General features: G+C 51.9%; 1 protein-coding gene across 2 annotated transcripts; it reads left to right on the top strand.

The window, feature by feature from the left end:
• Nucleotides 1–6409: 6409 nt before the first annotated feature.
• Nucleotides 6410–11797, top strand: AZGP1 (alpha-2-glycoprotein 1, zinc-binding). Of its 2 annotated transcripts, XM_043455070.1 has the most exons (5): nt 6410–6428; nt 7057–7176; nt 9063–9323; nt 10073–10348; nt 11265–11797. In XM_043455070.1, exons 2-5 carry the CDS (start codon nt 7110–7112, stop codon nt 11558–11560), a joined length of 900 nt encoding a protein of 299 aa, XP_043311005.1. In that variant the 5' UTR covers nt 6410–6428; nt 7057–7109; the 3' UTR covers nt 11561–11797. The 2 variants fall into 2 exon arrangements, with proteins under 2 accessions (XP_043311005.1, XP_043311004.1); XM_043455069.1 differs by lacking the exon at nt 6410–6428 and having other exon boundaries at nt 6514–7176.
• The last annotated feature ends 1369 nt before the right edge of the window (nt 11798–13166 follow it).

Raw genomic sequence — 13166 nt, 5'->3', positions numbered from 1 at the left:
GGGGGAGCCCCACACTACATGGCTTTAGGGATCTCAGTTCCCCAACCAGGGATTGAACCCCGGCCCTCTGCAGTGAGAGCATGACGCCCTAACCACTGGACCATCAGAGAATTCTCACATGAATGTTTTACTTTTGAAGCCTGTTCACTCCTCGGGGGATACTATTCAGCAGGACTTAAGAAACCTCTCACTGGCTCTCTTCTGTTCACATCTGGTCCACAGGAAATACTGATGCGTCTCTAGGGCCAAAAGCCTCTGGGCACATAGGCCGTATCCAACGCAACCACACCGCCTTCCGTTCATCTACTGGATATCCTATCTCTTGCCTCTCTGATTTATCAGTCCAGAGTCCACGCATTGGACTCTCACTGGGCATGAGAAGCAGGCAGGAGGCAGCAACTTCTCGCAGCCCTTTCCATTGGGAAGAACTAAAAGCACATCTCTTTCCCAAGTAGCTTCTCTCCAGAGTTAGCCCTGTTTGCCTTTAATTTCCAACAATTCTGCCAAACTTAGATGTGGGCATAGAGATTAAGAGTGATATAACTGCTGTTCATTTGGTTTTCCTTTGAAATACTGCATCTCAGACTAGTAATCGCTTTAGAATGTCCTACATATTGCATTTTCCAAAACATTGCCTCTTGAAATCCCAGTCCAAATTTCCAATATCTTCTTACACCAACATTTATTCAGTGCATAATAAGTGATGGATATTATAAGTGCTAAACGGTTAATAACTCATACTTCATAACAACCTTATGAGGTACATACTACTAGTACCCTCTTATACGGGAAAGAAATAAAGAACAGAGAAGTTGAGTAACTTATAAAAGGTCAACTAGCTAGTGAATGGAGAAGCTGGGATTTGGATAAGCAATCTGGCTGCAGATAGCAAACCCCTAAACTCTACTATGCTGCTAGGCTGGTTATATTTCAACTTACCAGCCTTTACAGACCTATTAATCCATTTTCTATTCCTATGAATTTGACTACTTTAGACTCTTCACATCGGTGGAATCATACAGCATTTGTGGCTGGCTTATTTTACTTAGCATTATGTCTTCAAGGTTCATTCATGTTGTAACATCTATCAGAACTTCAGTCCTTCCTAAGGTTGAATAGTATTCCATTGCATGTATGTAGGTGCGACGTTTTGTTTGTCCATTCATCCACTGATGGATTGTCAGGGTGTTTCCACCTCTTGGTTATTGTGAGTACTGCTGCTATGAACATCGGTGTGCTAAACTTTTTTCTTCTTGAAGTACAACCTTTGGTAGTTTTACCAGGGAACTGTTTAGGGTTAAACTCTTTTTTTTTTCTTCCTTTTTTTATGGAAGTATAATTGCTGTACATTATTATATTTTCAGGTGTATAACATAGGGGCCATGAAGCCAGGAATGCAAGAGTTCCCTACTTTTCCAGACTTTATAGCCTGACTTTGGTAAGTCTATAGATTTACTTTATAGACTTCACCTATGGCGAGAGCATGGCAGAGTATGCTGTGATCCCACGTTGCATACAGGCCAGGAAGAGAAAAATCGGAGTATGTTTTGTAAGATTCTTATACTGTGTGTAATGGTCTGATATCCCTTGCAGGTAAACTGCAATAAGATGAAAATGTAAAATGTACAGTATTATACAGTCAAGAAAGGATTGTAGCTAATGGGCAACCAAGGAGACAAAGTAGAATTATAAACATATGATGAGTTCATCCAAAAGAAGGCAGAAGAGGAAAGAGAGGGAACAAATAAAGCAGATGAGACAAATAGCAAACAGATAGCAATATGGGAGGTTTGAATTTAACCATGTAAATAACCACGTGAGGTGTAAATGGTCAAGCCACTTCAATTTATAGGCAGAGAGACAGACTGAGTAAAAAGCAAGAGCTACTCACATGCTAAGTCCAAATAACCCACTTTATCATTTCCTTGACTTATTTGTGGCTGAGCTGGGTCTTCGCTGCTCGGCAGGCTTTTCCCTAGTTGCAGCGAGTGGGGGCTACTCTCAAGCTGTGGTGCTCGGGTTTCTCACTGCGGCGGCTTCTCTTGTGGTGGTCCGCAGGCTTAGCTGCTCTGCTGCATGTGAGAGCTTCCTGGATCAGGGATCGAACCCGGGTCTCCTGCACTGGCAGGCAGATTCTCTACCTGTGAACCACCAGGGAAGTCCCTAACCCACTTTTTTAATTTCACATGTGGATTAGAAGTAAAAGGATGGAGAAATATACTATGCTAACACAAAGGAAAAGAAATCCTGAGGGGCATTATTAATATCAAATTAAGTTTCATAGTAAAAATATTACCAGGGATGAAGAGGTCATTACATGATTATAAGGGATCAATTCATCAAACCCTAAACATTTACACTCCTAATAACAGAGTTAGGTGACTAGCAAGGAAACCAAGGTCCAGAAAGTTTGAATCACTTTGAAGGTCACTCAGGCAGCTAGTGGAAGAGGCAAGGTGGGAACCAAGGCTGGCTCTAGAGTCCGATGTCCCCTCCGCTAAGCCACATCTCAAGAAGGAGCCACTGTGTCAGGGGCCTTCAGCTCGTCTCTGCGGATGGCATGTGGTCACCTCCCGGGAAAATCAGACCTGGGAGCCCACCTTTCGGGGCCTCGCAGATGGTCCAGACCTAGTGACCAAAGTCCTTGTCTAACTGAAGAGGGGGTGGAAAGTGGGGAGAAACGCAGGACTCAGGGAACAGGCACACTTTTCAAAGTTGCCTGGGTTTCTCCCGATTCCTCAATGGCTCCATTTATAAATGTCCACAGTGCCTCGGGCAGTGTGGGTATCAGGGGAGGAGGTTAAGTTTGGTGCTGGAGGTTGGGGGAGGGGGCTTCTGCCCAATTCTTTCTAAGCTTCTGACAGGACCCTTAAGCACCAAGACAAACTTCTCTTTCACAGTAAGTTTCTGAGGACTGGTGCCAGGAAGGGAGCCCCCAAGGGTGCCGAGAAGTCATCCCACTTCTTTATTCCAGCAGACAAGGCCTTCTTTGTCTCCCTCCTCCCACCAGATGAGCCCGGCCTCCTCCCACCGCCGTATGCTGACGAAACATGCCAAGCCCTGGAGCAGCAGGGTGCCCGGGTGCAGGGGTCACTCAAGGGTGGGGCCAGAAGGAGGCCTGGCGTCTCTGCCCCCTCCCCGTGGTGGGAGGAGAAAGCTTTCTTCTCTCCCTCCCTCCCTCTCTCCACAGCTGGATGGATCTGTCTGCTTGCAGGGGAGAGGGAGAGGCCACCAGGAAGGAGGGTGGAGGAGGAGTCAGGAGAAGGAAAGACTCGGGTCCACAGCACTGGGCCTGGGAGACTACGTGACCTAGGGAGAAGGCAGATAAGCTGGTCCTGGGATGGTATATATGATCTCTGGGACACAGGAGGTACCACACAGGTAAGAGATGGAGTTCCCAGGGTGACGAGGATGAAGGGAGATCCCAGGTGTGGAGAGCAACCTGTCTAAACCCAAGATTCCTGAATGTCTTGTGATGAGATTCGTATGACTAGTGAGGCAGTTGAATAAGAAAAGTAATAAACGAAAAGAACATATAAAAGTAATAACCATCAGCTCCATTAAAAACAAAAAGTTGTGTGAGAAAGTAAAATGATTATAGCTCACTATGCAGCGAGCTGTGAAGGTATTGCAGTCATAATAATGAAAATAATGAAGATCTAACCTAAATTCTCAAATAAGGTATTTATTTTGGGAGGACGGATGATGGGAAATGGACATGTGTGGTGAAGGCTAAGAAAGGATGAAGGAAAATCATCATTTTCCAGGATGTTGACTTGATAAGGAAACATCAAGAAAGCATTGAGAGACAAGGAGGTAAATGTCTTCAAAATAACCAGCTAGAAGATATAAAAATCACTGTGTGAAAAATAAGGGGAAAATATTTTTTACAACCATGTGACTTTGCATAAATCAAACATTGGAAAAAAAAATCCTTGTGGTCTTAAGCAAAGAATTGTGACTGAAAAATAATTAACAGAGAAAGGGAAGAATTGCAAAAAGATCATGTAATTGGAAGTAACAGTGTGGAAGATCTCAAGTGCCACGAATAAGACCCAACTCAGCCAAATAAATAAATATTTTTTAAACAGAAGAAGAAGAAAAAGGCCTACATCTGGATTCAGTCCTTGTCCTGAGCGCCCCCGGGAGACACTGGCCTGGATAAACGCCACGGTCCTATAGGTCTGTCTCAGAGCAGTGTTTCTTCTCACACCTTACTCGGCAGACAATACATGGAAATGCCATCATGGGGGTTCCCTGGTGGGCCAGCGGTAAGACTCTGTGCTCCCAACGCAGGGGGCCTGAGTTCAATCCCCAGTTAGGGATCCATATCCCTCATGCCGCAACTAAGAGTCTGCATGCTGAGACTAGAGATCCCGCGTGCTGCACACAGACCCAATGCAGCCAAATAAATAAAGAAATGTTTAAGATAATAATAATTAGTCATGGAAGAGGAACCAAGTAACTTAGAGGGAAATAACACAGCAAGTGCTATTTGAAAGCAACTTCTGACCTTTGAACAAACAAAGAATAACATGACAGGAGGAAATTTTTAGATCAGTGAGAAGATCCAGGGCCCCCGTGAACAGGCCAGGGCTGAGGCCAATTGGAATGTGAGACCCACGCCACCTACACGACAGGCGACGCAGGCCAGGGTGGGCAAGGGGCGGAAACCTCAGAAGACCTGAGTCCTGGCCAGCGGTGGGGACAAGGAGAGGACACACAGCCACTCAGCCAGCCAGAGAAGCTTCCTGGAGAGGTTCGGATTTCAGGGGAAGCCCAAGACAGCTTGCCAAGATGAGGCAGAAGATTGTTCCTGACCAGTGAGACAGCCGAGATGTGAGGGCGTCAAGATCCTGACAAAGGGAAGCAACCCCAGGGTGGGGCAGGACCATCGGCAGAGACTGGGCACTGCAGGGAGGAAGGAGGGGCCCGGAGAGCCAAGTGTGGTCCTGCCGCGGCCACCTCCTGCCCACCCAGCAAAGACCCACCGACGGATTCTCCAGCAAGGTGGGACTATCGTCAAGTGCAGCTGAGGATGTCCCACCCCAGGAGGGGCTCGTTGCCACAAATTACCTCCTTCTCAACAGTTTCTCAGCCATTTTAGAAGAGCATGTTGCTCTGTATTTGAGGGACCCTGCTACAGACAGCCCATCAACCCCCAGGAATGCATGGAAAAACCTGCATTTGCATGCAATGGGCTTTCTCTGTATCCTACGTTTTATTTTATGCATTAAACATTGTCTTGGGAATTCTCTGGTGGTCCAGTGGTTAGGGCTCTGCACTCTCGCTGCTGAGAGCTTGGGTTCAATCCCTGGTTGAGGAATTAAGATCTGCATGGAGCAGCAAAAAGAAAACAACTTACCTTGAAGGAAATTTTTTAATTTATTTTATCAGTCAGTAGAGCTGCTCAGTCATGTCTGACTCTTTGTGACCCCATGGACTGCAGCACGCTAAGCTTCCCTGTCCATCATCAACTCCGGGAGTTTCCTCAAACTCATATCCATCAAGTGGTGATACCATCCAACCTTCTCATCCTCTGTCGTCCCCTTCTCCTCCTGCCTTCAATCTTTCCCAGCATCAGGGTCTCTTCGCATCAGGTGGCCAAAGTATTGGAGTTTCAGCTTTAGAATCATAAAATTTCTTTTATAAATAAATAAAATCTTAACATTAAAAAATAATAATTATCTTGAGAATAACTAGCAAGGGAGTAGATGGCTATGCTGTGCTGGCTTCGTCACTCAGTCATGTCTGACTCTTTGTGACCCCAAGAACTGTAGCCCACCAGGCTCCTCTGTCCATGGGGGCAGGACAAGGCAAGAATACTGGAGTGGGTTGCCATGCCCACATCCAGGGGAATCTTCCCAACCCACGGATCGAACCCAGGTCTCCTGCATTGTGTGTGGATTCTTTACCATCTGAGCCACCAGGGAAGCCTGAGTAGATGGCATAAAAGGCTAAGAACTGCTGACCTAGAGGGACGGGTGTGCAGAGAACACAGGCTGGGACAGAAAAGACACGGTCAAGGAATGTGCCTCGTTCCTTGGACACTGGGCGCCCATTGGATTGTGGCCCCAAAACTCTGACTCGAGCCTCCCTTTTGCTTTTACCATCCCACTGCCCAACCGCTCGATCCGTTTCCACCCAGTCGGCCTCAGTGCCCCTCAAGTAGGTCTGGTGCCATCTCTTTTTGTCTTTGCTCGCGGACCCATTGATCTGTTTTTCTAAGTGTTCATTGATTGTCTTCTTGCTGCCAGGCACTGCACTGTGCAACGGGTCCTGGGAACACGTGTGCTGGCACCAGACGCCACAGCGCGGCCCAGGGACATCACGCAGGGGAAGTTGGCTGCCCCGCTGCCCCGGGAGCCACCAGGACCCCCAGGACGGGTCGTCTGCTGCGGCTGCTTCTCTGCTTCACTGACCCCTGAGTCGGTGTCCGGGGAGCGAGCAGCTGCTCCCCTGGGCCCGGGCCGCATGCACCTGTTCTGCTGCAGGGGGTGCTGCACAAGGGGCTTCTGGCTGTGCCCGCTTCCCTGATGGAAATGCTGGGGTTCCCCCAGGCATAGAAGGCCGGGAGGCAGAGCTCTGGCAGAGCAGCGGGGGTTGGGTGGGGTGGGGTGGGGGCCGCACCCTGGCTGGGATCTACCCAGGCCCAGGCTTTTCCAGCGGGGAGGGGTGAAGCGTGGCTTGGCAATACCCAACTCCCCCTATGAACCCCGGGGTGGGGATGTCAGAAGAGGCTGGAAGGGTGACACGCCCCAGACGTCTGCCCCTCGCCTCACACACACCCAGCCCACTGGCATTCTCCCACCCTGGGGTACCCAAGGCCCTGGTCCCCAGATCAGCTGTCTCAGCTCTCGGTGTTCAGATGGTCTGTAGACTCGCCGAGCACAGACCCACCCGCCTGGCCTGTGCACCCTCCTCTCTCTCTCAGCCCTTTCTGACGCCTCTCACTGGCCTGTGGATTCCTGCCCCTCCCTGGCCCCACCCCGACCAGGCTCGGAGCCCAGCCATTCCCAGAACTACACCTGGCTGTATTCTCCATGTTGTCTGCAGCAAGCTCCCAGGACCGGGGAAGTCCAGGACCTTCCATCTGGACGGTCAGCACAATGGTACCTGTCCTGCTGTCCCTGCTGCTGCTTCTGGGTCCTGCAGTCCCCAAGGAGACCCAGGCTGGTGAGTGGGGAAGCAAGGGGTAGGTCTGGAGAAGAATGGAGGGGAGGTAATGAGCTGGACAGATGGGCTCAAGAAGGGGCCCAAGGTGGCTGGGATTCTCAAGTGTACAATAGGAATGGGTGTCCCAGGCTGTTCACTAGCTCAGCTCACACACTTCCAGAAGCACTCAGGGAGCCTCTGGACTCAGGCAAAGTAAGACCTTAAGGAATCAGAATCTAAAACTCTTCAGTTACAGGATAAACAAAACTAAGACCCAGAGAGGTGGAGTGACCTGCCCAGGGTCACACAGCCCGAACAGAGCAGCAGCCACACAAGCAGAACTTCTAATCCCTTCCCTCGCTCTGACCACTGGATGGATCTGAGACTCAGGGGGAGAGAGAGCGACCCCAAGGGGCAGATGTGCAGGCAGATTAACTGGAGAGATGGTTCCAGAAGAAATTTCATCCTTCACTCCACAGTTCAGATATTACTCCTCTGGGCCAGGCAGGCCGGTGACTAGGAAAGAGGCCGACTGGAGCTTGGAAGGAATAGAGCCTATTCCATGACAGGAAAATGAGTCTGGCTCTGGCATACAGGATTTCAGGATGAATAAATGTAAGATAAAACCGTGCAAATTTAAAATCCATTACATTGTATGAGCTGTCAGAAATATGTTTTATGTTAACTTTATAGCAGTCAATCACATTTAGAATGTTAATCACCTTCTACACCAAACTCTGTATCAATCAGGGTTCTCCAGAGAAGCAGAACTAATAGGACTTTAGAGAAAAATATTTATTTTAAGGAATTGGCTCACACAAGTGTCGGGCTGGGTTGGCAAGTCAGAAGCCTGCAGGACAGGTCAGCAGGCTGGAGACCCAGAGAAGAGCTGACATTGCTGTCTTGAATCTGAAGGCAACCTGAGGCAGAATTTCTACTTCAGGGGACTTCACTCTTTCCCCTTGGGTCCTTCAACTGATTAGATAAGACCCACCCACATTATGGAGGGTAAAAGGGCTACAGAGCTAAATGGTCATCACATTTAGAAACTAATTAGCAAAAATAATAGTCGAACTAGGATTCTGCCTCCAACATGATGAACACCCGTGTGAGTTATAGGATGAATTAATTATGGAATCCATTGTGGGAATGCTCCCCCCTCTCCCAGCCTCCATCTCACACCTAAGGGCAAGTTACAGCCCTGGGAATTCTGAGATCCATCCTGGTCTTACCCTGTGCCAAGCTATTCTAGGTCATTTCCTGAGTTTCCTAGCAAATTCTCCTTCCAACACTTTCTAACTACATGTATTTGTCAGGGTAGACTAGGCTATGCTCCAGTAACAAAGTTCAGGGTGGCTTAATCCATCAAATATTTATTTCTTGCTCATGTGAAGTTGAATACAAATCAAGCAAGTCCTCGTGTAAAACTGAAGACACATCAGGTAGTCTCCTCCATAGGATGACTCTGGGGTCCAGCCTGTTTACATCTTGGGATTCTTCTGTCTCATCCTGTGGCCTCCACAGCCATCGCCTAAAGGGGGAGAGACAGATGGAGCAAACCCATTCATGGGGCCTTGGACCAAAAGACATCGCGCCCACTCACACTTCCTTTTGACAGAACTCAACCGCATGGTCCCAATACACCTACAAGGAGGCTGAGAGATACTATCTGCTTGTTTGTCAAGAAGACAAGATGCAGTGAAGGCCCAGAGTGGGCTCTGGACTATCATCCCCAGGGCAGAGGCTGCCCCTTCTCTCTAGGGAGGCCCCGGCCGTCTGCGGCTGGCAGCAGGCGGACAGAGCTGAGGAGGGGGAGGCCCAGGGCCCTCCCTGCCCGGCCCCCTGCTGCCCTGCATCGGGCTCGCCTGCAGGGACGCCACTCCTCAAAGTCCTTCCCCCTTTCGCAGGGAATTACTCTCTGAGCTTCCTCTACACGGGGCTGTCCAAGCCCCGGCAGGGCTCCCCCCGCTTCCAGGCCGTCGCCTACCTCAACGACCAGCCCTTCTTCCACTACAATAGCGAAGGCAGGAGGGCCGAGCCCCTGGCCCCGTGGAGCCAGGTGGAAGGCATGGAGGACTGGGAGAAGGAGAGCGCCCTTCAGAGGGCCAGGGAGGACATCTTCATGGAGACCCTGAGTGACATCATGGACTACTACAAGGACAGCGAAGGTGAGTGGACCACGGGCTGCGGGGGTGCAGGGGCTCCGCTCAAGAGGCAGCCCCACAACTGGGAGCGGGATGGAAGCAGGCCCTCCCAAAGGAGGATCGGGAAGCACGATCGGAAACACAGACGTTTCTGCGTGCCTCTCCCGCATCCCACACTCACCTGCCTGCCTGCTCTCCCCATCCTCACTCCCAGGCCTCAGCTCACACTGAAGGGAAGGCTGAGTCAGGACGAATCCGGGCACCTCTGAGCCCTCCCCTCCACAGCCCCGTCCATCGAAGGCGGGTCCCTCTTTCTGTGCCAGACTCGCCCCTGCCCAGGGATGTGGGGTGGAGAGTGAGGCAGCCTGCAGTGTGTCCCGGGTTCCCGGGGTGGCTGCCCCAGTCACGAGCTACTTGACCGTGGACACACCGCTCAGTTGTCTGGCCTTATTGCTGTTGTTGAGTCCCTAAGTCCCGCCTGACTCTTTGCAACCCCGTGGACTGTAGCCCACCAGGCTCCTCTCTCCATGGGATATTCCAGGCAAGAACACTGGAGTGGGTTGCCCTTTCCTTCTCCAGGGGATCTTCCCGACCCAGGGATCGAACCTGTGTCTCCTGCGTTGGCAGACAGATTCTTTACTGCTGTGTTATCAGGGAAGCCCCCGTTATCTAGGCTATTGGTGGCAGATTGTGCAAGAGGAAGAGCTCTTTAGGCATAACTGACGCCAGGCTGGCCGGCTGACTTTCAGGGGGCGGCGGGGGGGAGGGCGCAGGGTCTCACACCTTTCAGGGAGCATTCGGCTGTGAGCTCCGGAATAACAAGATCAGTGGAGCGTTCTGGGTGTACGCTTATGATGGCCGGGACTTCATCAAGTTCGACAAACAAATCCCAGCCTGGGTCCCTCTGGACCCAGCAGCTCAGAACACCAAGCGCAAGTGGGAGGCAGAGGCCGTCTACGTGCAGCGGGCCAAGGCCTACCTGGAGGAGGAGTGCCCAGGGATGCTGCGGAGATACCTGCCCCACAGCAGGACCCACCTGGACCACCAAGGTACCCGCTGCCGCCCGTGCCCCGCCCTCCCTCGCCCCGCCCTTCCCTTGCTCTCCTGGGAAAGACCAGGGCGACCGCAAGTGGGCGCCCCGGGGACCATCCCAGGCAGACCCCGCAGCCCCTTCTCCCGGTGACGCCACCGCCCAGCTTGGCCGTGGAGAGAAGGCTGCTGCGGCTGCTAAGTCGCTTCAGCCGTGTCCGACTCTGTGCGACCCCACAGATGGCAGCCCACCAGGCTCCGCCGTCCCTGGGATTCTCCAGGCAGGAACACTGGAGTGGGTTGCCATTTCCTTCTCCAATGAAGGAAAGTGAAAAGTGAAAGTGAAGTCGCTCAGTCGTGTCTGACTCTTCGTGACCCCATGGACTGCAGCCTACCAGGCTCCTCTGTCCTTGGAATTTTCCAGACAAGAGTACTGGAGTGAGGTGCCATTGCCTTCTCCAGGAGAGAAGGCAGGTGTGTGCAATGCCTGCTCCACAAGGATGGAAACAGGGGTAGCAGGATTGGCTGGCATGAGCTGAGGCTGGAGAAGAAATTAGGAAGAGGGTCACAGCCCTGAGCAGGGAAGGGCTGGCCAGATGATGGGGTGGATGGACGGAGCCAGAGGCAGAACTAAGAGACAGGGCTGAGATGGGGGGTGGGGGGCACAGAGCCCGTTTTGGATGTTTGAGTGGAGAGAACAGAAAAACATTTGGCCTGTTCACAACTTCTTGACCTTCAGAAGTCATAAATGCTGGAAGCTGGGCGGGGAAGAGAGTGGCCGCAGAGGGCCCGTGACGCAGTGGGGAAGGGTCTCGGGAAGGGTGGCGGGGGGCCCCAGCCTTCAAGGAGAAGCCCTGCTCACCCCTGACCCCGGGGTGGGGAGCCGTGGGCAGGGAGATGCCAGGCCCTGGGCATCCACCCCCTGTCCCTCCACAGAGTCTCCCTCTGTGTCGGTCACCGGCCACGCGGCCCCAGGACACAAGAGGACACTCAAGTGCCTGGCCTACGACTTCTACCCGCGAAGCATTGGGCTGCACTGGACTCGGGCCGGTGACACCCAGGAGAGTGAGTCAGGGGGCGACGTGCTCCCCAGCGGCAACGGCACTTACCAGTCCTGGGTGGTGGTGGAGGTCCCCTCTGAGGACCCAGCCCCCTACTCCTGCCACGTGGAACACGGAAGCCTGGCCCGGCCCCTCACTGTCCCATGGGACCCGCAGCAGCAAGCCCGGTAGTCACCCTTTCTGCGCAGTGAGAGAGGTGGGCACTACGAGCCACTGTCAACATCGTGGGCCAGGCCCAGGGGACGGCGGTGGATTCCGGGTGGTGGATTCGAGAGGGAAGACTTGAATGCCGAGCTCTGAGCCGACTCACGGCCAACCAGTCTTACAAAAAACCCATTATGTAATCTGCAAAATCAAATCAGCATCATCACCTTATAGAATGATTATTTTTAAACTGCAAAGTGCTGTCGAAATGTGAGCGTTTGTCATCAGTCCTGCCCCTCCGAGCGCTGGATTCACCTGAAATTCTTAGTGTTTACTGGGCGTCTCACCACCATAGCGTGGCCTGGACCACCGGGCCCGGGGGCATTGTTCACGCGTGCCCACTGCTGATGTCCCCAGGGGTCATGAGGCCGTGGAACTCTGCAGTCTCTTTACTACAAATCCAAGCCTCTTCGGTACCTGTTTTCCCAGCAGTCCAGCTCCCCGTAGACACCACCCTTCACTCCAGCTCCCAGACTTCCCCACACCTTGTTGGCCTGGGGCCACATACTGTAGCTCATTTCAGAGGCTCCATCCATCCAGGACACAGAATCGGCCCTGATGTCCTTGGACTCCCTCCAGATTCATTTGAATGTGTGTGTTTTGTTTTGTTTTAACTGTGTCACCCATCCCCACCCACAGAGTTAAGCCCCAAAGACAGAGCAGAACTCACCGATCTTATTACTAGGCCTCACCTGCCCAGGCAGGCCCTTCCCTCACCACCCCGCCTCAGCCTCCCATGTCCCACTGAGTCAGTCCTCCAAGCCGAGCTCCTTGGACACATCCTCCCCAGCCTTCTGAATTCTGAGCCCTCTTGCCTACCTCTCTTTCTTGACAACCTAAAATTAAAGGCCATACTCCTTTTTTTTTTTAATACTTTGATCTAATTTAAAAATCAGCTTGCCAAGAAGTGGTTTTTTCATTCTGTGATATCACACCTCCCCACCCATCTCTCCAGTGCAAAAAAGAAAAAAAAAAAAAAGCCCAGTCTGACCAATAGGAGGGCTACAAAGAAAATCCAAATAGTCAAAAGGGAAAAAATATAGCAATTGATACTGCAACACATTATGAGACTGGAACAAAGCCTAACATGTGACAGGAAGAAATATTTAGATCAAGGAGGAGACCCAGGGTCCAGCCTGAACAGGCCAGGGCTGAGGCCAGTTGGCATGTGCGACCCGGCCCACCCACAGCAGGAGAGATGGGCCGGGCTGGACGAGGAGGCGAAAACCTCAGAAGACCTGAGTCCTGGCCAGGCCTGGGGACAAGAAGAGGGCACAGAGCTGCTGATAAACCCAGAGAAACTTCCAGGAGGGGTTCGGATTTCAGGGGAAGCCTAAGACAGCTTACCAAGAAGAGGCAAAAGACTGTTCGTGACCAGTTGGGTGTGAGACAGCTGAGGTGTGAGGGCGGCAAGATCCTGACAAAGGGAAGCAACCCGAGGGCGGGGCAGGACCATCGGCAGAGATTGGGCACTGCAGGGAGGAAGGAGGGGTCCAGAGAGCCAAGTGTGGTCCTGCCATGGCCACCTCCTGCCCACCCAGCAAAGACCCACCGACGGATTCTCCAGCAAGGT

The sequence above is a fragment of the Cervus canadensis genome, chromosome 32 (assembly GCF_019320065.1).
Source record: "Cervus canadensis isolate Bull #8, Minnesota chromosome 32, ASM1932006v1, whole genome shotgun sequence".
Taxonomy (NCBI): domain Eukaryota; kingdom Metazoa; phylum Chordata; class Mammalia; order Artiodactyla; family Cervidae; genus Cervus; species Cervus canadensis.
This window is presented reverse-complemented; position numbering and strand designations above follow the sequence as displayed.

What these genes read in the sequence shown, in the direction of transcription:
- AZGP1 (XM_043455069.1), top strand. Translation starts at nt 7,044, where the DNA reads ATGTTGTCTGCAGCAAGCTCCCAGGACCGGGGAAGTCCAGGACCTTCC. An exon ending in CCCCAAGGAGACCCAGGCTG is followed by an intron (nt 7,177 to 9,062) that starts GTGAGTGGGGAA and finishes CCCCTTTCGCAG; the next exon opens with GGAATTACTCTCTGAGCTTC. An exon ending in CTACTACAAGGACAGCGAAG is followed by an intron (nt 9,324 to 10,072) that starts GTGAGTGGACCA and finishes GGGAGGGCGCAG; the next exon opens with GGTCTCACACCTTTCAGGGA.